The sequence below is a fragment of the Erpetoichthys calabaricus genome, chromosome 17 (assembly GCF_900747795.2).
Source record: "Erpetoichthys calabaricus chromosome 17, fErpCal1.3, whole genome shotgun sequence".
In the NCBI taxonomy this organism is placed as follows: Eukaryota; Metazoa; Chordata; class Cladistia; order Polypteriformes; family Polypteridae; genus Erpetoichthys; species Erpetoichthys calabaricus.
In genome coordinates this window covers 94,131,325-94,157,972 of record NC_041410.2, presented here as the reverse complement: position 1 = coordinate 94,157,972, position 26,648 = coordinate 94,131,325, and the positions used below count along the sequence as shown (strand labels likewise).

At 44.4% G+C, this 26,648-nt stretch overlaps 1 protein-coding gene across 2 annotated transcripts in view; it reads right to left on the bottom strand.

The window, feature by feature from the left end:
- Window positions 1-4,221: 4,221 nt before the first annotated feature.
- Window positions 4,222-26,648, bottom strand: part of lyl1 (LYL1 basic helix-loop-helix family member) — a 33,751-nt gene continuing 11,324 nt past the window's right edge. For both annotated transcript variants that reach the window (XM_028823056.2, XM_028823057.2), the window contains exons 2-4: window positions 25,068-26,061; window positions 7,768-7,862; window positions 4,222-5,084 (exon numbers count right to left, since the gene is read on the bottom strand). In XM_028823056.2, coding sequence (XP_028678889.1) covers window positions 4,537-5,084; window positions 7,768-7,862; window positions 25,068-25,618 — 1,194 coding nt within the window. In that variant the 5' untranslated portion in view covers window positions 25,619-26,061 and the 3' untranslated portion in view covers window positions 4,222-4,536. The remainder of the gene's footprint in view (window positions 5,085-7,767; window positions 7,863-25,067; window positions 26,062-26,648) is intronic.

Here is a 26,648-nt window from a genome sequence, read left to right as displayed (position 1 = left end):
GCGCTATATGAGCAAAACATTGATAAGAGGGTGCAAGTCCCGTGTGTGTGTGGGGGGGGGGGGGGGGTTGGAGGGGTTACCTGGACAGTGATACCTAAACGAAACTCCTTCGTATTAATTATCCGCCATGAGAAGGGCCTCGCCGCAAAAGGCGCAACATCATTTAAAAACTCCCTGTAGGTGTCAGTTGACTGTACCAGGAAGGCTATGATATGGATTATTAATTAAAGGAAGGCCACCACAGTCATGACACCATGGACTGTTTGCCACGAAAGGCGCTATATGAGTGAAGCACTTGTTTATTAGACGCTGCTCTTGAAGTCCCATAGGAATGGGGGGGCCGTCATTGCCGTGATAATACATGTCGGCAAAAAAACGTGAGAACGTGAAACAGTGAAAGGTCTGCACTTTACTGTAAGCGCTGCGAGAGTGGGTTACAGTGAAAGGTGCTATATAAATTAAACGCTGTCATGTATTTATTATACAGTGTGCAGTTCAGTCCCATCAGAATGGCGTGATATTCTGTACACATTTAACTCACGTGTCATGATAACACGTACTGGCAAGCTCTGAGGGACAAGAAAAGGCGCTATAGACAGTAAATTAACATTCAACATACTGTACGCTCAATATGAGTGGGCTGACAGTGAACAACTCAATAAAGTCATACTCACGATATGCTGAACTGGACGTCCAGTAAGAATAAAGTCAAAGTGAAAGGCGTTATATAAAGTAAATGCAGAGATGTGCTTTATAAGGTGTTGTGAAATGGATTCGCACCGTAAGGCACTATATACACCGTGAGTGCTGCAGGACAGGGATGGGGATTCCTTACCCAGATGGGACACCATGGGAAAAGAAAATGGAAGGACAGGCTCTCTGACCAGATGGGCGCAAGAATCATGAGGGGAGGACCAGGAGAGAGACGCCCACCCCCTCCCCCCAACATCCCTGGGATTCGGGTCCACTTTGGATACCCACAAGGGATCATGGGAATTGCTGTTTTCCAGAACAGAGCCCTGTTGGGTTCCATGGGTGCCACCAGGGGGTGCCACTTGGGCTATGGTCCCTACTTAGACCCGGAAGTGCTTCCTACACACCATATCCTAACCCCATTAGTACTGCGGGGTCAAAGATTAAAGAAGCCATTTGGACCACTTGTGGGGTGGGGGGGGGTAATTTTGATAGGTCGTGTGTGGAGGAGGTGGATTGTTTACTTTGCTTGTTCTTATTTTGATAATGTTCAGTAATAAAAAGGAATAATATTTGAACCCGTGACTAGTTTGGATGTGATTGCGTCTGTGGTTTGGTGCTCAGTGGTATCCCCTACTAGTTACAACATTTAGTAGTGCAATATTCATGATATACTGAGTTGAAAGTCCTATGAGAATAAGGCCACATTGAAAGGCGCTATATAAAATAAACACATTCATTATACAGTGTCCTGCGGTGGGTTGGCACCCTGCCCAGGATTGGTTCCTGCCTTGTGCCCTGTGTTGGCTGGGATTGGCTCCAGCAGACCCCCGTGACCCTGTGTTCGGATTCAACGGGTTGGAAAATGGATGGATGGATGGATGGATTATACAGTGTAGTGCATGTCCAATAAGAATGAGTTCACAGAAAAAGCTGCTAAAATTATATTATTATATTCATAATATACTGAACTGGAACTCCTATAAGAACAGGTTCACAGTAAAAGGTGCTATATAAACTCAACACCGTCATATTTATTATAACTTACTTCAAGTCCCGTAAAAATGAGGTTCTTTATAAATTTAAGACCATCATAGATACTCATTATAGGAGCTCCATAAGAATGGCTTCATGGTGAAAGGAGCTATAGAAATTAAACAGCGTCACATTCATTGCAGATTTTAGAGTAAGCTGCTCAATAAAAATGGGCGTACGGTGAAAGGCGCTATATAAATTTAATATTTAAAAATGAATAATAAACTGAACTGGAACCCCTTCGATAATTGGTTCACACTGTAAGGCACTATATATATATATATATATTACAAGTTGTCACATTCACTGTATATGTTCGAGTAAGCTCAGTAAGAATGAGACTTTTGTGGAAACTGAGTGTCATATCTATATCTGTATCTGTATCTATATATAAAATCCAACGTCTGTCTGGCTGTCTGTCCGCTTTTCACGACAGAACTACTAAACGGATTTAGATCAGGTTTTTTTCCTATAATTTGCTTGAACATTCCGGTTGATTTTGTGACTTCTCTCTTCGCACTAAGTATCAAAGTTCGCTTGCGGTACCGAGTTATTTACCCGACTTCTAGAGAGCGGCTGCGGGCCGAGGGGTGGGGGAGGCGTGACGTCAGGAGTAGAGAGCTGGGCGGGCCCCTCCTCACTCCCGCGTCAGCCTCCGTTCGAGTCGCCGCGTGTTGGAGCGCACTGCCTCCGCTTAGCTAGCGACACCGGTTTGTTCAGCAGACAATATCATCTACGGATTGTTAAGGAGTAACGTTTGACTTTTTTGACGTTTTAACATTTGACGCTGGAGCGTACCTACCTTCCGCTTGGCCAGAATTACTTTTTAAAATTTTTTTTATTGTTTTTTAAAGTTTGTCCTGTCTCACTATTACGTGGGGGTAGCCGCAGGGGGACAGCTAGTTCATGATATACTGGAGTGGAAAGCCCGTAAGACTAAGATCAAAGTGAAAGGTGCTATATAACTTGAACACTGTTATGCATTACAGAGTGTGGTGTAAGTCAGATAAGACTGTCTCACAGTCACTGGCATTACATAAGATTAGCACTCAATTTCATGATATACTAGACTGGCCATCCTATAAGAATAAGGTACGGTTGAAAGGCGCTATATGAGATAAACAGTCATATTTATTATACAATGAACTGTAAAGTACTATATAAACTAAACGTGTGAGTTCAATAAGAATGGATTAATGGTAAAAGGCGCTACATACATTAAACTCCGTCATATTCATTATATAGTTTAGTGTAAGTTCACAGTAATATGTACATTTCATATCGTCATATTCATGACTAGCCGTCCCCCAGTGGCTTTCGCCCGCGTAGATGTGAAACAGGACAGTGAGGAGGGCCCCGCCCGGCCCCCACTCCTGACGTCACGCTTAGCCCTCCCCTCAGCCTCTGTCTCGGATTAGCACGAATATATCGCTCCTGCAAGCGCACTATGATACTTAGCGCGATGAGAGAAGTCGCAAAATCAGATGGAATGTTCAAGCAAATTCTAGAATAAAAGACGATCTAAATCCGTTAAGTGGTTCTCTCGGTCGCTAGCTGAGCAGATGTAGGACACGCCCCGAGGCTGACACGGAAGTGAGGAGGGCACGCCCCCTCTCCCCCTCCCCTCGGCCCGCTGCCTTTTTCCGGGATTCGGGTAAATAAAACGGAACCGCAAGTGACCTTTGATACTGAGCTCGATGAGAGAAGTCGCAAAATCAACCGGAATGTTCAAGCAAATTCTAGAAAAAAAAAAACGATCCAAATCCGTTAAGTAGTTCTCTCGTGAAAAGCGGACAGACATACAGATGGACAGACGTTGGGTTTGATATATCTAGAGATATGCTGACCTGGAGGTCCGATGAGAATTAGGCTCACGGTGAAAGGCGCTATATGAGATAAACAGTCATATTAATTATACAATGAACTGTACGGTGCTAACCCTAACCGCAATTTTAACATTATATAAAGTTATTGCCTGTTTTTACCTGCATTATTATCAATCTTTAATTTAATATTGTTTTTTTGTATCAGTAAGGTGCTGCTGGAGTATGTGAATTTCCCCTTGGGATTAATAAAGTATCTATCTATCTATATATCTATCTATCTATATAAATTAAACGCGGTCATATAAATTACAGGATGTAGTGTGGGGTCATGGTGAAAGGCGCTATAAACGTTAAACTCCGTCATATTCGTTATATAGTTTAGTGTAAGTTCACAGTAATATGTACATTTCACCTCGTTACATTCATGATATGCTGACCTGGAGGTCCGATGAGAATAGGTTCACGGTGAAAGGCGCTATATAAATCGCATGTTGACACTCTACTGCAAGGCGCTACTGTCATGTCAGAGCCATGATGGGCTGTTGTTCTCTTCTTCTGTTAAATTTCATATCAATTGGAAATGATTACCCAAGCCCCCCCACCACCACCATCACTATCTTTCCATCAGTGCTACACTGTGGATAAAAATGAGAGCCGAGGTGCCAAATTCAACTTAAACTCCTTTAATAAACATTTTCTTCTTGGAAACTTTGGATTCAAACAAAACAAAAAACAAACAACAGAACTCCTTCAGCCCCGGGGCCGAGCTGCTGTGGTGCTGCACACGACACTTGCCAGCCGTCTTCTAGTGGACGTCAGCGACAATGCAGGTCCCGGTGGAAAACTGAAACCCCTGGAGCGGGCAGCCCACCCGGCTGAAGAGCCACAATGTCTTCCCGGCCAGCGTCTCGTCTCCAGAGGTGTGACGGGTCCGATGCCAGTTTAGCTCTAACGTTACTTCTACTGGTCGTTTTGTTGTCCGTCATCGGTGGTCACTCAGTGCCGCCGTTAGAAGTTTTTGCTCACTGACCTGCAGGCTGCTTTTGAACAGGTGCCTCTGCTCTTCCCCTTCATCGCTTTCAGGGCTTCCGGTGTCTCCATAGCTGCTGGAGATGGGGGAGGTCCCCATGGCAACGAGAGAATCCGTGGAGTCTCTGCACCTGAGACCCCCTATGAGGCCCGCTTTGGAAGACGGCACCAGGACGGGCGTGACGGAGATGTGCTCTCGCTCGTCCTTCAGCTCCTTGGATTGACAGGTTTGTTTTTTCGATTCGTTTCCCCCCGTGGAGTCGACATCGTCCCCATTGCACCCGCCGCTACTCCGGTCCAAGGCTTGGTCATTTAAAAGTTTGACCAAAAAGTTGATGTACTTCATGGCGAGTCTCAGGATCTCATTTTTGCTCAGTTTCTTATCGGGTGGGTGAGTTGGGATGAGTTTCCGCAGCTCCGAGAAGGCCCCGTTGACGTTCTGCTGCCGCCAGCGCTCCCTGCTGTTGGTGAAGACCCGCCGGGCCAGTTTCTGAGGGGGACCTGGAAAACAGAGAGGTGGTGGGTGAGCCTTGTAGTCCTGCTTTTTACATTTGATCATTCAGCCGCCTGCCAACAAAAAAGAAGGTGCAACTGCAATTTAGACATTCAAGTAATGGAGCAACTCTGCGGCTGGCTTACATTCTAACTGAGCCCTTCATCACTCTGATAGGAATAAGCCGCGGTGCAGAGACACAGCCGTTAGACTTGGGGACCCCCCCAATTGTTCTGGTGCTGCTAGTGGGACTTCACAGTAATTAAAAAAAATACAAAAAACGGCATAAAATCATTCATTAACTCGCTGCTATAATTAAAGTGCTGGGTTTTGCCGTGAAAATGGCGTATTGCATTCCCAGATACCACATGTGAGGGACGCCAGGACTGGGCTGACATCCTGTCCAGGATAACCACCAGAGATGCCAGTGCAGTGAAAGGGCAAGGGTGTGTGCCTGAAACCCCCCTCCCCCACCCCGACACACTGGATGGCAGCATTCCTGGGCCACTATGCTCATTCAGGTACCTGCGGGGCATGTTGGGAGTTGTGGTCCCAAGGGCAGCCCTGCTGGGTTCCCTGAGCTGCTGAGGAGGGCTGTCCCTATGTTCAGGGGCTTTTGCCTGCTCCTGGGTATGGCATAAAAGGGGCCACCTCTGTCCACTGAGTCGGGAGGGCGTGGGCGAGGCAGCATGGCAGGTGTAGAAGGAGTTTACAAAGAAGGAAAGTGCAACCCTTGTGGAGGAGTTGTGTGAAGTACTTGAACTCAAGAGTGTCTTCTGTAGTTGTGTCTGGGGGTTTTGGGGGACTGCAACGCTACCTCCAGGTCACACACATTACAATTACATTACAAAGGGGGCCGAACTGCTGCATCACAGCAACACCTGCACCCCCGCTTTCCTGAACGTCCCAATTCAAATTGTACAATTTGGCAGACAGACTGCAATCTATTAAAAGGGGGTTTTCAATTATCATGACACCACACTGCACTTTCTATGTTTCCTCTTTCAACATTTCAGAATTTTTTTTTCATTTTTTTTGTAAAGACGTTTATGTATCTTGACTATCTGTGTTGTAATCTGGATAAGCAATATAATTCATTGACCCACTTTGTATATTGTGACAGAGCAACATCTGCCCTTCAAAACGATACACAGGCCATGGGTTTTCAATATGGGTATGATTGATAGAGGTCAAAATATAAATAAAAATAGCAGTGTATGTACTGTATTTATTTTGTCAAATGCGTGTGAATACAGGACAGTTTAAGGGCTTAGACGATGGTAATTCTCCGCTGCTCCAGGGGTTGGCGCTCTGTGAAAACACCTTCTATTTTCCTTCCTGTGCAGACCAGAAGTTTGATGGTATTTCTCCACCACCAATGTCACTTCCAGGGACCAACCAGCTGGACCTGCCCCTTCCTGCTTGAAGTCCGCAGAACCGTAAGCTCCACCATTTTCTAATCAGTCAGAACCACACTCCTGTCTGAAAAGACACCTTCATTTAACACTGTTCATTGTGTTTTCTTTTCTTTTTGAAAATCTGGGTTTGCCAACAGGTGCCTCAACACTCCACACTGCATCTTCTTGTTTTTGCTAATTAGATAGGTGGATAGTGTAGTAGGCAAGATTAAAACATTAGATAGATTAGCAAGAAAGGCATTACATAAGACAGACAGACAGACAGTAGGTAAACAGTACCACCCCGTAACGAGAGGGGGCGCTGTCACTAACACGGTCTTCTTCCCTCCTGTAGTTCCGACAGCCAGCCCCACAATGATACCTAGTGCCCGCCTCCAGCCTCAAGATGGCTCCGCCTCTTCCGGTCTGAACAAATGACTAATGGGCCACCGCCAGAAGTAGTAGTTGGCAGGATTAGATAGATAGATAGATAGATAGATAGATAGATAGATAGATAGATAGATAGATAGATAGATAGATAGATAGACATATTTTAGTGTAGTTGGCAGGATTAGATAGATAGATAGATAGATAGATAGATAGATAGATAGATAGATAGATAGATAGATAGATAGATAGATAGATAGATAGATAGGCATATTTTAGCGTAGTTGGCAGGATAAGATAGATAGATAGATAGATAGATAGATAGATAGATAGATAGATAGATAGATAGATAGATAGATAGATAGGCATATTTTAGCGTAGTTGGCAGGATAAGATAGATAGATAGATAGATAGATAGATAGATAGATAGATAGATAGATAGATAGATAGATAGATTTTAGCGTAGTGCTTTTATTTTAGCATAGATGGCAGGATTAGGTAGGCAGATAGACAGACAAAGCCATGTGTGCCTCACTTCATGTATTCCAGCCTCTCTTTCTCCCTCTCCCTATCTCTGGGTATATACTTTACACATATATATATATATATATATATATATATATATATATATATATATATATATATATATATACACAGTATATAATTTTACGTGTACACTACTTTATATAATAGTAACTGATTATATTACCTACTGTATTATTGCCCCATATACATTACAAACATCATTGTTCAAGACATACATGATAGTACACACAGCACTGTCAAATTAAACATTTATTCTAGACTATATTTGTATGTTTTTAAACATTTTATATACACAAAAGGTTTTCAGACATTAATTTTGGTGGCGAAAATTGGACCGAATGACTAAATGAATCTTCAGTACCTTCGGTGATGTCGACCTCGTAGTGGACAACAGGCCTCCGTTTAATACGACTGTTGCTGAAGACGCCATAGTTTCCTGATGGTCCGTGGTAAGAGCTGTGAAATAAAAGGAAAAGGCAGACAGCAGTGAGAGATGTTAAAATCACACTGAAGACGCTCTCTTTTGGATTTAACTGCACTGACTTTCATCTGGTTACCCCAGTGGTCCGTTCCTGTCACATTGTCAGCATTTTTATTTGTTACGTAGCCAATTTTATTGCTGTTTATTTTATAGAGACTACAAATAAATACTAACACACTGACAGGAATGAGGAAAAAGTCCCAGAATCAATTCAGTAAAATAAATAATGGACACCATAAAAGGATAACAGTAAGAGGCCATTAACAACATGGAAAAGTCAGCATCAGTGACGCGGTGGAATAAAACACAAAGAGAGAGAACAAATGAGAAACGGCAGCCATTGAGAAAAGGGCCAGGGCCTCAGCCACGGTTCAAATGTTTGTTGACCTTCATGAAGCTTTCACTCTCAGCCACCGTCAAGTCACACGTGTACAGCACATTTTTTTTTTCATATGTTTGCACAGCTGAGGGCCACACGATTGAGTTAGCAGTTACTCTCTTTACCTGCTGACCCTTCATACAGCAGCGGCTCCATCAGGCAACACAAACAAAAGGGCTGAGCGTGCGAAACTTCAGAAGTGTGAAACTCTGCTGGGAAGTCATCAACAGTCGCTTAACTCAACATGCCCAGCAATTTCTAATCAGGTAAACTGACAGAATAACAGATTATTTCTCTCAAAGAGTGCAGATAACGATAAAGTGTGTTAAATGTGAAGAGATAACCTTCAAAACTTCACAATAAGAGTTATTTACATTTATACAGCGCTTCTCTCGCTACTCAAGGCACTTCATAGGCAGAGGGGATCCAGATCATCCACCACCAATGTGCAGCACCCAAATGGATGATGTGACGGGAGCCATTACTGCGCCAGCACACTCACCCCACATGAGCTATCAGGTGCTGAAGGGGCGAGAGAGACAGGGGATGACCAGGGCACATGGGATGGCGTGATGGGCACTTTAGCCAGGACATCGGGAAGCTTTCCCTTTGGAGGAAACCCACACAGACTCAGGGACAGCATAGACACTCAAGACAGGGAGGACTCAGGACACGAACTTTGGCCCGTGATGGTCGATAATTATTGTGGTCAATGTAAACATCTGAAAATGTCGTTGTTTTATGCATTCTTTTGAAATAAAAATCACGTCGGTATCACGTTGCGTTCTGGAAATACTGAGGTTAAAAGTTCCAGCAATAATGGCAACCTTTACTGAGACTGTCTCTGTTTATACGTTATTAGCCTGTATTCAAAATTAGACTTGTGACCAGTAGGGGACGTTGCAACACCCCAAACACAACTACAGAGACACAAGTCCTCAGTGTAAATGTACAAATTATTATGAACAATCACCTTACCACAGGCTTCTTCTCCAACACAGAACACCACACATTCTAACTCTTCTCCACTCCTCCCAAGCGAGCGTTGCCCGTCTCCGACTCGCCTGGATGTGGCACAGCGGCTCCTTTCATTTTGTACCCAGGGGGCACACCCCAAAATTTAAGTACTTCCGGGTCAGTCGTAAATCTTAGAAAGCAGAGATTACTAATCCTAATAACTCCTAGTGCTGCCACCCTAACTTTCAGCAAAAATCTGCCAGCCTGCCAGGGCAAATCGCAGAGGTCTTGAAAAAGAAAGAAGAGCCGACACTGCAAATATCGACTCTGGGCATAAACTTCATGTCACTGTCAATAAGAGCCTTTGAAACTTATGAAATTTGTCTTTTGTATTTTACCTGAAACGTGTCACAGCACCTCCTGCCTGTACTCAGTCAATCAGTCAGTCATTCATTGTCCAACCCGCTATATCCTAATACAGGGTCACGGGGGTCTGCTGGAGCCAATCCCAGCCAGCACAGGGCACATGGCAGGAACAAACCCCGGGCAGGGTGCCAGCCCACCACAGGGCACACACTCCCACACTCCAAGTACACACTAGGGACAATTTTAGGATTGCCAATGCACCTAACCTGCTTGTCTTTGGACTGTGGGAGGAAACCCACGCAGACACGGGGAGAACATGCAAACTCCACACAGGGAGGACCTGGGAAGCAAACCCAGTGAAGAAGGCTGTGAAAATGTAAAACTCACTGGATTTGATTTAAACCAGGGAGGGAAGAGAGAAGTGCGCTGGTCTGGGTGGGCCGGGGTTTGTTTGAGGTGCCTGGGCTAACTTTCCTGCACGTTGGTTAATTTAATGTCTCCGTGCTCTTCCTTTAAATGTGGTGTTTAGGAGGCAAAAAAGGTAGACTGCTCTATCTGTCGGTTATTCTTTATCAATTTCTTCAAAACCCACTTCCACTTTTTGGAAGCACAAAGAAGAACTGGTGAATTTCAGGCTCGGAGGTGACATTTGCCCCGGTGATAGCTCAGAGTTCTCTGCATGAGCTTTGGATTCAGTTCGGCTCAATTAATTTCCTTTTGTTTTTTTTTTACATTACTTGTTGTTTTTCTGGACTACATGGCACAGTTTACTGCCATTGGTTCAATCAAACACAAAATGGCTGACACTCTGGAAAGAAGTCCTGGCACTAGAAGATTGACTCAACCACAGCTGGTGATCAGAAACTACACTGTGAGTTTCTACGGTCTGGTAACTGGAGGCTTCAGGGGGCATCACCAAGGGGAACCCTCTAGTGTGGCATGGACAGTGCCTGGTGTTCATATGTGAGAGGGCTGGTACATCCAATAGAATATCTCACTGCACCAGAAATGGACTTGGATGCCCTAAGGAAAGGATGGGATGTTGGGAACCTTACTGGAGGTCAGTGTGGGTGACATCTGGCCAAACAAGGGGGCTCCGCCCCCTGCTAGCTTCGCTCGCCTACCCCTGGCGTTGGGTATCCTGAAATACATTAGTCGAGCTCGCTCGTTTTGGAGCCGTGGTAGGCGCCTGCGTTCATTGATTGTATCCATGCGGGCACGTGTTTGTATATCCATCAGTCGAGCTCGTTCGTTTTGAACCCGTGCCTGCTTTGCCTCCGCAGTTTTAGACGCGCGTTGTAGGCGCTTGCGTTCATCGATCTTATCCAGGTGGGCTCGTGTTTGTATCGTTGAGCTGTATTGTGTTTGAATTTGGTGCAACGCGTTCAGCGGTTTGTACAATCCCAAGCAGCACATTATTCCTAACTTCACTCCGCAGTAGTGCCACTCACAACATGGCGGTGACGCCTGCGCCTTCACTCAGCAGTAGCGCCACTCACAATATGACGGTGTGTGAACCTGTGGGGCCTCCATAGCCTCTTCCGTTTGAATCTGGGCTGCAGCGCAGAATCCTCTTTTCTGTGTGGTTGTGTCGTTAGTGGTAGCTATGGGCGCGTTGTTGCTTCATTTCTCATTCACGTTAGTTGAGCTCTTTCGTTCTTGGGCCGTGACTCCTTCGTTCGCGGTAGATACGACTTCGCTTGCGGTTTATGAGATGCGCGCCTGCGCAGTACGTCTCATGGTCCCCTCGCCGTGTCCCTGCGTCCATATCCGGTGTATTCTCGGTTAGTAATATGGATGACAAGCTCAAGGAGCAAATTCTGTAACCTGGCATTAAGTAAAAAGCAGTTCTAGGAGTGCAGCCATTTGAAAGGAGAACTGGAGGTTCTGCATGCAGTGCAACTGAGGGCCATCAGAGAATGCCGACACTTAGTGATTTTAGGGGTCATTTTGTACCCAGAAACAAGATGAAGCCTTGGACTGGCTTTAAAGGAATACTCCACCTAAAAATGATATTTTTGTACATGTAACCTAACACCATGCAGTTTGCAGTGATACCCGAGTTTTCAATAAAACGAAGATAAAAATTTCTCATACTAAATGAGTCAATGGTGACTAACGTTGGATAACAGCAAACAATATGAAAATGTTCATGAAAACATTACAAGTTACTCATCTTGTATAATCCACCTGTGATGTCATCCAGACATACGCTCACACCGTTCCACATCCTAGGAAATTATGACAGCATAAATGGAACCTTCATGTTCCAAACCCCAAATGGAGCGAAGAAATAACAAACTGGAGCACAAATAACAATAACAAAAATTGAAAACAAAATGGAAGGCGTACAGGCATACAGATGAAACTTAATGTCAGAAAATGTAAAATATTACACATAGGAAGTACAAATGTTAGATTTAAATACACAATGGGAGGTCTGAAAATCGACAGTCCATCTTATGAGAAGGATTTAGGAGTCGTAGTGGACTCTACGCTATTGACTTCCCGACTATGTTCAGAAGCCATTAAGAAGGCTAACAGAATGTCAGGTTATATAGCGCCTTGATGTGCGGAGTACAAGTCACAGGAGGTTCTGCTCAGGCTTTATAACACCCTGGTGAGGCCTCATCTGGAGTACTGGGTGCAGTTTTGGTGTATAACATATATAACATATAACAAAAAAGACACAACAGTACAAGAGAGAGTCCAGAGAAGAGCAACTCGGCCAAGTCCAGGGCTACAGGAGATGAGTTATGAGGAAAGATTGAAGGAGTTGAACCCGTTTTAATGTCAGTAAATGTAAAGTATCACATGTAAGAAGTAAAAATGTTAGATTTGAATACACAATGGGAGGTCTGGAAATAGAGAGTCCACCTTATGAGAAGGATTTAGGAGTCATGGTGGACTCTAAGCTATCGACTTCCTGACAATGTTCAGAAGCCATTAAGAAGGCAAACAGGGTATATAGCGCCTTGATGTATGCATGAAGCATTATAATAATAATAATAATTCATTACATTTATATAACACACTGGTGAGGTCTCATCTGGAGTACTGGGTGCAGTTTTGGTCACCATATTACAAAAAGGACATAACAGCACTTGAAAAGGTCCAGAGAAGAGCAACTCAGCCGAGTCCAGGGCTACAGGAGATGAGTTATGAGGAAAGATTGACGGAGTTGAACCCGTTTTAATGTCAGTAAATGTATCACATGTAAGAAGTAAAAATGTGAGGTGTAAATACACAATGGGAGGTCTGGAAATTGAAGGATTTAGGAGTCACAGTGGACTCTTTATTCTGCTGGCACTTCCAGGCAGGCGGAGACTCCATTGTGAAATGACAGGATCAGTTTTGTGAAGGTTCGTTCCATTTTCTAATAAATCCCCTTTTCTAACTTTAGTTGGACTCCCCCTCGTAATCATTTAATTACAAGCCATGCATTTAAAAAAAAGTGGGGACTTACGGGAGGTCAAACCATTAAGGTGCCTCACATGTGCTAAATGTGTGCTTTTTAGTGAACATACCTGCTACAGTGAGGTCCACAAGTATTTGGACAGGGACACAATTTTCGTCATTTTTTAAGGCTTTCAGCATTAATTCAATGGGTTTGACAGAAATATCATATGAGCCATTTAGGAATGACAGCCATTTTCATACGTGGTTCCCCACGTGGTGCCTCACAGCCAGGTGTCAGCAGGTCCCTTATTATTTCATGAACAATTAAGCAGGTTGAAGGCCTGCATTTGATTCCAATTGTGGAATTTGCATTTGGAAGCTGTCGCCGTGAACTCTCAATATGAGGACCATGCAAGAAAAAAAAAAAACAGGCCACCATTAGACAGAGAAAAGAAAAGAAACTCATCCAAGAGAGAGCAGAAACGCCAGGAGTGGTCAAGTCAACCATTTGGTAGATTATTAAAGAGAAGGAACACACTGGTGAGCTCAGCGACACCAGAAGGCCTGGACAACTATGGAGGACAACTGTGCTGGGTGATCACAGAATTCTGTCCTTGGTGAAGAAGAACCAATTCATGACATTTAGCCAAATCAATACCACTCTCTGGGAGGCAGGTCATTGCCAAAGTCTACGATCAAAGGAAGACTTCATGAAAGTAAAGACAGAGGGTCTACCACAAGGTGCAAACCACCGGTAAGCCTCAAGCACGGGAAGGACAGATTAGACTTTGCCAGAAAATATTAAAAAAAAAAAACTAGTCCAGTTTTGGAACAATTTTCTTTGTACCAGAAGGATGGAGAGTGAAGAGTATGGAGCAGAGAAGGAACGGCTCACAATCCGATGAATACCACATCACCTGTGAAACATGGTGGAGGCTGTGTTATGACCTGATCATGCATGACTGCCAACGGAAGTCGGTCACTGGTGTTTACTGATGATATGTCTGCTGGCAGAAGTAGCAGGATGAATTTTGAACTGTACAGGGTGTCATACTGTCTGCTCAGAGTCAGAGAAATGCTGCAAACCTGATAGGACGGCACTTCACAATGCAGATGGACAACAAAACATACCAAAACATACCAGGACAGCAAACCAAGTGCTGTTCAAAGCAAAGAAGTAGGATATTCTTCAATGGCCAAGTCAGTCAACTGACCTCAGCCCAACCAGACATGCATGTCACTTGCTGAAGACAAAACTGAAGGTAGAAAATCAAATGAATAAGCAGCACCTGAATACAGCGGCAGGAACAGCCTGGCAAAGCATCAGCAGGGTGGAAACCCGGCACTTGGAGAAGGTCGCGGGCTCAGACTTCAAGCAGTCATTGGCTGCAAAGGATTTTCAACCAAATATTGAAAATGATCTTTTTATTTATGACTAGCTGTCCCCTGCGTCTCCACCCACGTAGTAGTGAAACAGGACAAACTTTAAAAAAAAAAAAATGTAAATCTTGCCAAGCGGAAGGTAGGTACACTCGAACGTCAAATGTCACCACTGTATCTGATCGTGTAAAGCTCTGATGGGAGAGCGTCCCCCTCGTGGGGAGAAAAGCACATGGCTGTGATATGTCCAGCAATCAGCAGCTACCCTCTAAAACACACGTAGCTCTGATCTCTCTCTCAAAACCATCAAATGTTACTCCTTAACAATCTGTAGATGATAATGTCTGCTGAACAAACCGGTATCACTAGCTAGGCAGAGTCAGTGCGCTCCAACATGTGGCAAGAGGTACAGCGACTCGAATGGAGGTTGGCGTGTGAGTGAGGAGGAGCCCACCCAGCTCCCCCCTCCCCGCGGCCCGCAGCCTCTCTCTCGGATTCACGCAAATAAATCGGTGCCACAAGCGACCTGTGATACTTAGCGCGATGAGAGAAGCCGCAAAATCAACCGGAATGTTCAAGCAAATTATAGAAAAAAAAACATTCTAAATCTGTTAAGTAGTGCTCTCGTGAAAAGCGGACAGACATACAGACGTTGGGTTTTATATATATAGAGGTATATATATATATAAACAGTATATATAGAGTCTATCTATCTATCTATCTAATCCCGCCAACTACGCTAAAATATATCTATCTATCTATCTATCTATCTAATCCTGCCAACTACGCTAAAATATGCCTATCTATCTATCTATCTATCTATCTATCTATCTATCTATCTATCTATCTATCTAATCCTGCCAACTACGCTAAAATCTATCTATCTATCTATATAATGCCTGGAAGGAACGGGAAAGGGACCATACCTCTCCTGGGCCACAAGAGGGCAGCCGCCCTGGTCTGTATGGGGGCCACGGGATCCAAGTATGGAATCTCAACCCTATTGGGGTCTGTGGCCACCACAAGGGGGCGCCCGGTGGAGCCCTGGATGGCAGCACTTCCACACTCGGAAGTGCTGCCGGAAGGAATTCCAGGGACACCTGGAGTGTTTCCAGGTGCTCATGCGGCACTTCCGCCACACCAGGAAGTGCCCCAGGAAGATCGTCACAGAGCAGCAGGAGCACATCTGGGTTGTTATAAAAGAGGCTGCCTCCCTCCAGTTGACGAGCCAGAGTCGGGAGGAAGAAGACAGAGCTTGTGAGGAGGGGAGTGGAGGCGAGAGAAGAGAAAGAGAAGGAGAAGAGAGACTGTTGGGGTTTGTGCACTACATTTTGGGTGCAGGTGCGTTTAAGAAGAAATAAATGTGTGTGTTTTGGACAGTTGGTGTCTGTCTGTCTGTGCCTGGGGGTCTGTCTTTCCACAATATATTGTAATGCCATCTGTGTGGCGTGGGTAAAAAAACTGGTCCACAACAAAGATATCCATCAGGAAGACTTTAATAATTAACTAAACATTATCCAGAATAATTCAGCAATACATTTGCATTGAATTTAATACAATAGATGCTGCTCAACACGTCGTTGCTGTAGCTCAGAGTAGGAAGCGCTTTTAGTGTGCGTCCAAACACCAAGTCTGTGAACAAACAACAACAAAAAACCCGTGTTTTTACTGTGCATGACAACCAAGACAACTCACAATGAGTCAAAGTCACCCTGAACTTTAGAGCAGTTAAAACAACAGCCTTGAACTTCTTCTGGTCACTACACTCTATATATATATATATATATATATATATATAGAGTATATATATATATATGGACATTTTCGGGACCGAAAGTGACATTATCGGTGGCACCGGCACCTAGTGAGATTTCCAGACGATAGTCTGCAGAGGACGAAGAGATAGAGTTAGAGCAGCTCGCCACCTCCTGGTCTGGCATGGTACTACTGTACTTTTATTGAAGCCCTCTAGGTGCCTCCCATGTGCACGTGCGTGACAATATAGATATACAGATACTGTATATACGTCAAGATCAAAGTGACTTTGCTGACAATGTTGTGATCTTTGCAGAGTCAATGGAAGCTCTGATGAGGGCTCTCGAGAGACTGAGCGAGGGGTCTGAGGGTCTGGGCTTGCGAGTGTCCTGATAAAAACCAAAGAGCCAGGTCTTTAATGACCTCTTGGGCATGGCCATCAGCAGTGTGTCTGTCTGTGGAAAGAGTGTCGACTTCGTCAAGACACATTCATGTGACTCTGGTGACTCTACCTATGAAGTCACTTTGGGGGGTCATGAGGTCACTGGAAAGGGGAGTGTGGTGCTCGTGATATCTCTGCAAAAGGACGAAGGTCCAAGTCTTTAGAGTCCTGGTGCTTGCTATATGGTTGTGAGACATGGACGCTATCCAGTGACCTGAGACGAAGACTGGACTCCTTTGGCGTCTCTTCAGAGGGTCCTTAGGTACCGTTGGTCTGACTTTGTGTTGCTCACAGAGTCACATGACCTGCATTGTGAGGGAGCATCAATTACGGCACTACGGCCATGTGATGCGATTCCCTGAGGGTCATCGGCTCGCAGGACCCTCATTGTTGGGGACCCAAGTGGCTGGACCAGGCCAAGGGGTCACCCACGTAACACCTGGCTGCGGCAGATAGAAGGTCATTTCTGGAGGGCAGGACTGGACTGTGTGGCTACCTGGGGGGTTGCCAACTGGTATCCAGAGCTATTTCATTGTGTACCAGTGCATGCTCCCCAACTTGACTTGTATATACATATATAGATTATGGTAGTCTGTCCAAATGTTTTTGAGCCCCTGAAAATACTGGGACTCTGTATAAAAATGGCTGTGTTTTCTAACGGCTCATGCAATGTTTTCGTTAACTGCCTTAAATTAAAACGGCACGTCTACACTTCAACCACATCTTCACTGCTTCATTTCAAATCCACTGTGGTGGGGCACAGAGCCAAAATTATGAAAATTGTCTCCTTATCCAAATACTTAAGGACCTGACTGCAGTTATGGAGTAGTGGAAAGTCAAGGGTATGGTAACATTCGGGACAACTAGGAGGAGTTCTAGCCTGGGGCAGTGCCACCTATGCCCACAGAGGTGAGTCCTGGTCTCATGTCTAGGGTGGGGGATTGAGCTTCCAGTCAGAAGAATTTTGGGCCAGAGGGGGCAGTCCAGGGTCTACCAAGACAGGGCCAGGCAGGTACTGAGACGTGGAAGTGCTCTGTGGAAGTTGGCGGGTGGACGAGTGGAAAACCGAGCCCACCTGTTAGACATGCATGGGTTCAAGACCCATTTAGCCTAAGCCCAGACTGTACGGCAGGGTTTTTGTTTCAGTTTCTTTTCCTTACGCTTTGAGTTCCTCATTTCTTTATCGCTCCCTAATGTGCAGTCATTGTTCAATAAAGACACATTTTTGACGTGTTTATGGTTGTAAAGTTTGGTCACAGGGGCTCACTCCTTCTGTTAGGTGTGTAATAACATAGCAAGTTCTGGAATTGGAGTAAATGACCCCCTTAAAAAAAGTGAATTTGTGGAACTAGACAGGAACAGTACTGAGGTTTGCCTTTTGTTCAGACAGAGAAATACAAAAGGGAGAAAAAGAGAAGTGGGTAACAGAAAAAAAAATATCAGCAAAGAGTGTTTGTGTGTGTATTTAATATACAAATAAAATAAAGAAGAAGAAGAAGCCCAAAATCGGAGTTTGATGAGTCAGAGTCTGATTCAGCAATAATATGCAAAAAGCAAAAAAATGAACAATGCCCACAGAGTATTTTGCTTTGCACATCCGCTTTGCTCTTTTGCCCGACGTCAATGCCATTGTAGACATTGTTTACTCTGCGCTCCCCTCACACACACACACACACACACACACGGGGACTCGATGTCAAGTCAATGAGTCTAACAGTCCTCCTAGCAAAGAGGGTCTACCCGTAACGTGGTGGAGAGTTTTGTCGATGTCTACAGATGATTATTACCTTCTGCCCCTGGATGCCAACTAAAGTCAACATCCAACCTCAACCCCTGCTGTCGAATAAAGTCGACATCAGCCATAAAAGAGTTAAAAAATGGCTAGAAACCCGCTATTGTAACATGGCTTTCTCACAGCTTCATTTTAGTGCAACCCTGATATTCTGTATATGCATTTAATTATTATTGTCTTTCATGGCTCTGCAATCCGTACTGACCCTTACTTTCTCTGATTCTGTGGTGGCGATCTGAGCCCAGACCTGATCAAAGCACCGTTCTGTCCCTCCATTGATGGATTGAAGGTCTGACACCCACATGACCAACGTCAGCTAAGTCTTCCATATGAAGCTTGAAAACCAGGAAGACTGATTGATGTTAGTGGGGGCTGGGTGGTCTCATGGCCTCAGAACCCCTGCAGATTTTGTTTTTTTAAGATTTGTTCCCCTGATTTTCTTCATCGTTCCTCTGAATTGCTTCATTTCTTTCCTTAAATGGCACCCAAACGGAAATGAAATGTGAAGTGAGGGAGCCGACAGAAGACCAACTCAGTCAGGGCCTCAAACTCCAACCAATTTCACTCCAACCAGCTGCTTAAATAGGTGCAGATTCTTATTGTTAATTAAACCCGTTCTTTAATTTCATGGCTTGTTGCTGCTCTTGTTGTGCAGTAGCAGACATTTCTGAAACTGTTGAGTTTCTCTTGTTAAAATGTTTTGGGTGACCTGAGCAGATCAGCATTCCTGAGACCTCCACCTTTCTTTATTTCCAGATATTGTATGATGGACACCAGTTAGTTTGGCTCATTTTGTATCTCATTATTGTTTGGCAGCTAATTAAGGAAAAAGAAACAATTGAGGGGTCTGAGTCTTCAAGAGCAAATCAATTAAAATTAATGCAAAAGAAGTTAATTAGCAGCAAAAACAGGTCACTCATTGAGAAAAGGGTTAGAATGAAAACCTGCAGCCACTGCGGCCCTCCAGGACTGGAGTTGGGGACCCCTGATCTAGTTGAACTTAATTCAATTTATATTAATTTAGTTAATTTTGTTTTGTTTTTCTTAATGGTATTATTTTTATTATTGAGTGTTTGCTTTGGTTTTGCACAATCTTGGAGTAGGCCAGCTTTTTAATTTCACTCCACGTTGTAATTTTATAACTGTGTGTGTGTGTGTGTGACGAGTAAAACTCTAATCTTGTTTCTTTTTGTGAATATTTACAATAATTCATTAAAAATTAAATTAACTTTGTTTCAATCAGAGATTTGTACTGTTTTTCCTCTCCTCATTTTGGACTTCTGTCATGACATCTTCTAAACCCGCTTAACCCACGCCAGGTTCGCTGGAGGTGCTGCAATCGATCCCAGCTGGCATTGGGGTGCAAGGCAGGAACAAACCACGGACAGGCCGCTAATCCATCGCAGGGCAAATCACACACGCGGGCCAATTTACCGTCACCAGTTCATCTAACCTGGGAGGAAACCCAGACAGACACGGGAGGACCATGCAGGGGACAACCCAGGATGCCAATCCTGACCTCCTTACCTGCCGCAATTCAGCAACGCTACCACGGTGCCACCATGCCAAGCATTTATTTTACTCTAAGAATTGTTTTTGAGAAGTTGAAAAGTAATATTACCTCAACACTGCTGTATTTTCTTAGGGTGCCACCATTTTTCATTAGAATTTCATCAGAATTCCTTGGCAGGCAAACAGACGTACAGGCAGACGGGACTAACACATCCCCTGACAGACGGGAGAGCGTCCCCCTCGTGGGGAGAAAAGCACATGGCTGTGATACCTCCGGCAATCAGCAGCTACCCTCTAAAACACACGTAGCTCTGATGTCTCTCTCAAAACCAACAAATGTCACTCCTTAACAATCTGCAGATGATAATGTCTGCTGAACAAACTGGTATCGGTAGCTAGCCGGAGGCAGTGCACTCCAACACGTGGCGAGAGGTACAGCGACTTGGCTGGTGTGTTAGTGAGGAGGAGCCCACCCAGCTCCCTACTCCTGACGTCACGCCTCCCTCCTCCCCTTGGCCCGCAGCCTCTCTCTCGGATTCGCGCAAATAAATCACAAGCGAACTTTGATACTTAGCGTGTTGAGATGAGTCGCAAAATCAACTGGAATGTTCCAGCAAATTATGCATCCCCTGACAGACATTTTGTGACTTTTGGTGTGGGTTTAGATGATAATAATAACAATATATTTGATTTAACCGTGTCTATCTACACCAGGGGTCTCCAACTCCAGTCCTGGAGGGCCTCAGAGGCTGCAGGTTTTCATTCATAGACGGAGTGGTGGCTCTGAGGCTAAGGATCTGCACTGTCAATTGGAAGGTTGCCGGTTTGAATCCTGTAAATGCTAACAGGGACTCTGCTCTGTTGGGCCCTTGAGCAAGGCCCTTAACCTACAATTGCTGAGCGCTTTGAGTAGTGAGAAAAGCGCTATATAAATGCAAAGAATTATTATCTATCTATTATAAAAAACAAATCCTGGAGAGAAACGCTACTAATTAACTCTTTGCCTTAACTTTAATTAATGCACAGCTTAAGATTCAGGCCCCTTAATTATTTCTTTTTTTCCTTAATTAGCAACCAAACAATATTAAGACACAAAATGAACCAACACATAAACAACAACCTGCGTCCATCACACAATAACTGAAAATAAAGAAAGGTGAAGGCCTCAGTAATGTTGATCTGCTCAGGTCCGCAAAACATTTTGACAGCCAGCGCTCTTAAAACAGAAAATCAACAGCTTTGGAAATGTCTGCCATGTCAGAATAAGCGCCATGGAATTAAATAACGGGTTTAATTAGTAACAAAAGCTGGCATCAAATTAAGAAACTGAATGAAGTGAAGTTGGTTGGATTTTGAGGCCCCAACTTAGTTGGTCATCTGTTGGCTCGCTTCAGAACAAATTTATGTTTAGGTGCCGTTTAAGGAAAAAAGAATCAATTCAGCGGTCAGAGTCTCAAGAAAAGTCAATTAAAATAAAGGGCAATAGTTAATTAGCAGCAAAAGCTGATCACTAATTAAGAAAAAGAGAATGAAAACCTGCAGCCACAGCAGCTCTCCAGGACTGGAGTTGGAGACCCCTGCTCTAGACATTACAAGATAAAGCTATAAAACAGTACAATAAACTAACTAAATAAAACAGAACGCACATCTGTTAAAAAGAGTACAATAAAACGACAAGCAATCAGAACAACTAGAAGGATAAAATCGAGGGCACTGAAAAGGCAATTCTGTAAAGGTGAATTTTAAGAGGCAACAGAATCAAGAATGTGGCTATAATGGCGGACTGAAGGAACAACAAGAAGGCCAGAGGAGTGCAGGGAGCGGACCGGCGTATAATCAGTTAGACGGGGTTTTAAATAAATGGGAGCCAGTGTGGAAGAAAAATGAGACTTTAGGGGGGTCACATAGTCATTTAGGGGTAATACAGTTATTGCGCATAAGGTGTTTTGGTATGGAGAAGGAGGTTGGGAGCATTCACGGATACGGTGCATTGCTGTGCCCACCACAGTACGCTTTACACACTAAAACACTGCATAGCGTCTACTTGTGAAGGAGTATAAGAGTTAATAAATGTCAGAAATGTGTTCAAGCATATCAGGAGACCCCCCATAAAGGTCAAGTGAACAACAGAGCACAAGAAGGTCCATGGTGATGGATCAAGACGTTGGCTGACTGTCTGTACCCAGCAGGACTTGAGAGATGTCACACACAAAGGTAAAAGTATTGTAAGGATCAGGAAGGTAGTAGAAATGAGACTTTTATTTTGGGGTATGTAAGCTGGTTATGCTCTCTGCTGAATTCGGCTCATGTCTTTGAACCAATCAGAGTAAATATTCAGATGGTGCAAGCCAACGAACCAATCAGAGTATGTGTCAGATGAATATGTAAGCACTGATTCAGCACTATTGTGTAAATTCATTAGCTCTCTGTCTTTACTTTGTGACTGTTCCATCACAGGCGGCTGTCTAGGAAAGATATTAAAGACGCAATGGACAAGCTTCCTCCTGCCTGGTTTCTTGGGTTGATTATTTAATTCTACTAGAGGGCTTTGCCCCCTGCTTGCTTCGCTTGTCAACCCTCACCCCTGCCTGTGCTTCGCGCCAACAAATTCGCATCTCTGCCGCTCGCGTATGTGGATTTCACTTTCACCAAACAGCAAAACTTTTAATTCTCGTGGATACGCCTCTTCATTGGGTAGTAACACGACTTTTCCCTGATGGCAACACGAATTAGACGATCTACAAGTCTCCGACTTAAAGTTTAAAGCCAAACAATATCTACATACTTCTGTCATATCACCAGCGTCCATATATTCGATCTCATTTTGCTTTTACCTTTTCATCAATAGCACATTGAATTTTGATTCCGTGTTTGGACTTACATCGTGACAACACAACGTATAACTGCCCGTGAGTGAATATCGTTTCTTTCTTTCTACACGAAATGTGTCTGACAACAGCATTCACATAAATGAGAAATGACTGAACCGTGTGCGTGGTTATGTGGGCAGGACTTCTCCAAATCTCTTTGTCTCTTGTCTCGTGGGGCTTGAAATTTTCTCTCGCGGGATTTCACGTTCACCAAACAACCAATCTTTGATTTCTCGCGGATACGCCTCTTCATTGGGAAGAAACAGTACTTTTTTTTTTTTTCCCTGATGGCAACACGAATTAGACGATCTACAAGTCTCCGACTTAAAGTTTAAAGCCAAACAATATCTACATACTTCTGTCATATCACCAGCGTCCATATATTCGATCTCATTTTGCTTTTACCTTTTCATCAATAGCACATTGAATTTTGATTCCGTGTTTGGACTTACATCGTGACAACACAACGTATAACTGCCCGTGAATGAATATCGTTTCTTTCTTTCTACACGAAATGTGTCTGACAACAGCATTCACACAAATGAGAAATGACTGAACCGTGTGCGTGGTTATGTGGGCAGGACTTCTCCAAATCTCTTTGTCTCTTGGGGCTTGAAATTTTCTCTCACGGGATTTCACGTTCGCCAAACAACCAATCTTTGATTTCTCGCGGATACGCCTCTTCATTGGGAAGAAACACTACTTTTTTTTTTTTCCTGATGGCAACACGAATTAGACGATCTACAAGTCTCCGACTTAAAGTTTAAATCCGAACAATATAATCAATCTCTTTTCGCTAATATTTTCTGTCTGTTTGCGCTGATGTGATCTTTACTGTCATTTTTTGAGACTTTTCGAATTTTCATACTTCCATTATCTCTAACCGGCTCTGCGTGTGTATCATGCCAACGTTTTTGAATTCTTTACGACGTTCTACTTTGTCATCTACTCTTTGTGGCTGCGGTTAAATCTCTTGGCACAAAGGCTCGTCTTGTGGGACGTGTAAGTGTCTCTCTGAGAAAATCACATCTCATCTCCTTCGAAGATTTTTTTTTATAACAGAGAGATATATAACGGGGTACCCAAAAATAACCGGAATCTGTACCTGGCACGCAATCTCAATATCAAGGCTAAACTATTGTCTCGTATCTTGACAAAACTTGTAAGCAAGCTACAGACAGATGAAGATTCTGCTGACAAAAAACAAGGGGTCCAGTACTGAACCCTGTGGCCCACCATGGGTAATGAGTGAATTTTGAGAAATTTGGTTATTCAAATCTGAGAGTTACGTAAGACCAAAATCACGAACAAGCAGCACCTGTTATACTCAGTGAAAACAAGCGTTCCAATAATAGTGTGTGTAAAAAAAGTGATGAAGAAGGATAAGAACGCTTAGTAATCCGGAATCAGCAGCCCACAGCAGATCATTATTACTGCACTCCAACCAAGGCTCTTTAGAATGAAAACCAGACTGGAACTGAGAATGAAAACCAGACTGGAACTGCTGCTCCCATTTTTGAGCTTTGCTGTCACGGGAAAATATAACCGGATTGAGTAGATCCACCAATCAACACCCCAGCGATGAGTCAGTGAGCTTCACAAAGCCACTGGCAGGCGAAGACGGCACGCTACCAGTAAAGGTACAGAATGGATCGAGGAGAAGAAAGCGCTCCTCTCAGTCAAAATCCCATGGCTTGAATGGAGCCATTTAGGTGAGACCAGTGGCGTCACTATGCGGGTATTGGGGGTGCAGATCGGACCGGGTGACACCCAATATGTGGTGTTTTCAGGCTGAAATCATCTCAACGCACCATTAGCAGTGGGCTGCATTAGACACCCGTGTGTCTGCACGCTGCATTGTTTAAAGTCTGACCCGCTCTCTGCAAGGGGGTCTTAATCCAGCCTTGGTGACCACACCGGATGATACCAACACTAGTGGCGCCACTGGACTTCTGTGACGATCCGTAGATGTGAGGGAGGTGGAATGTGTTGGGTATGAGGTGGTGCCATTAAAGGTCATGCCATCTTCTTTCCAGAAATGTACCCCTTTGTCTAAATGAACCCAAATCTCCCAACAGGGTTGCCCCCCGTCATCCCTAAATGTCTATTAACCTTTAAAAAATGGCCAAGATTTTTTTGAAAGCAGGCTGGCTATGCCATGTGTCAGCGTATCACATTCTCTGTAACCGGAGATGAAGCTCTGCTCAGTTACGCCACCACCAGACACGCCAGTTCAGCTGAGAGCCCACGCCACTTATTGACACCTCCCTGTTGAGCCAATGGCTGGACAGTGACAGCAGATTCAGCCACATTTTCTAAAAGTCTTACCTGTTGAAAAACGGGTGTCCTCCCATGTACTGTGGAGGCAGCAGGGGACTCGGAATAGCAGAGAGGGGGGCCATTGGCAGCCCCACGTTGGCAGCAGACAGGCCCACCAGTTGTGGGATTCTGGTCTCCACTGGGCACTGCACAAGTGACGGGATGGGGTGGAGGGCCGTCAGTTCAGTCGTCGGCACCCCCCGCTGAAGCAGAGTGGTGCCTGGTAAGCCTTCGGGAAGGAGGGCAGGGGGTGGCTTGCTGTGTCTCAAGCTGATGACTGGCACGCCATACCCCAGCTTGATAGTCGAGGGAGGGGTGGCGCAATGCTGGCTCGCCATTTCCGTGGAAACCGGCTCGGAGGCCTCTTTGCAGTCTGCAGTGCCGCCGTCATCTCCTGGGGGCTCGAAAGGCTCAGCTTGAGGCGTGTGGTCTCCTTGCTCCGGTTTATTAACTGGCAAACTGCTAATTGGCGGAGATGCAGTCTGAACAGGACTCTGCCGCTCACTGGGAGCCGGAGCAGGGGCAGGGGGCGAGCTCAGGGGCTCCAGTTTTTCCATCATTTTGTTTGGACCACACTGTGCCTTTGTGTTTCTCAGTAGGGGTCCCACGTGTATGTGGGTCTCTGTCCGACGCAAGGAGGGTTTGCCAGCCCCTTCTGTCTGTGTGTCGGTTTGCCTTCCAGACTGAGCTGATGATTTTGGATTTATGAAAATGTAATTTTGTGCCTGCCTTTAGCTGCTCTCCCACATGTTTTAAGTTCTTTCCTTTCTTGATGAAAGCCAAGAGATTTAGGCTTGGCCAGGTGGGCACCCTCTCACCGATATGGCAGCACGTAGCACAAGCATCCTTTAGTTTAATGGAACTGGCAGCAGGGTGAAATAAAGATGATTTCTGGGCACGCCAGGGAGACTCCGACTCGACCTTAAGTGGTAAGAAATCTTTTCCTTTTGAGAAGTAAAACGGCCATCCTGCCAGCTACATTCTTGAGAACTTCAGTCTTCTCCTGGAGGAAAAATAAATAAATAAATAAATAAATAGCTGCCTATAATTTAAAAACATACGCAAATGTACTGTAATAGTATATGTTTTAAACTGAGCATCCCCCCAAAAAATCCAAGAGATTCCCGAAAAACAATTCAAATGTACATAGAGAGGGGACATGGTGGCAGCAGTGGGATTGAAGATGGCAGAAACTGTGAATTCAAGCCGTAGCAGCACAACTCCATGGCCCCAGCAAGACCACCCAAAACAGTAAAGGGAAGATATCTTGGAATGAGGGGTCCGCTGTGTGTTCAGCTATTCAGTACGTGTTAGTTTACTAATCTCCTACTAACCTCCCCACATTTTAATATCTATAAATGATTTAGATAGGAATATAAGTAACAAGCTGGTTAAGTTTGCAGATGATACCAAGATAGGTGGATTAGCAGATAATTTGGAATCCGTTATATCATCACAGTAGGACTTGGACAGCAGACAGGCTTGGGCAGATTTGTGGCAGATGAAATTTAATGTCAGTAAATGTGAAGAATTACACATAGGAAGTAAAAATGTTATGTCTGAATACACAATAGACGGTCTGAAAATCAA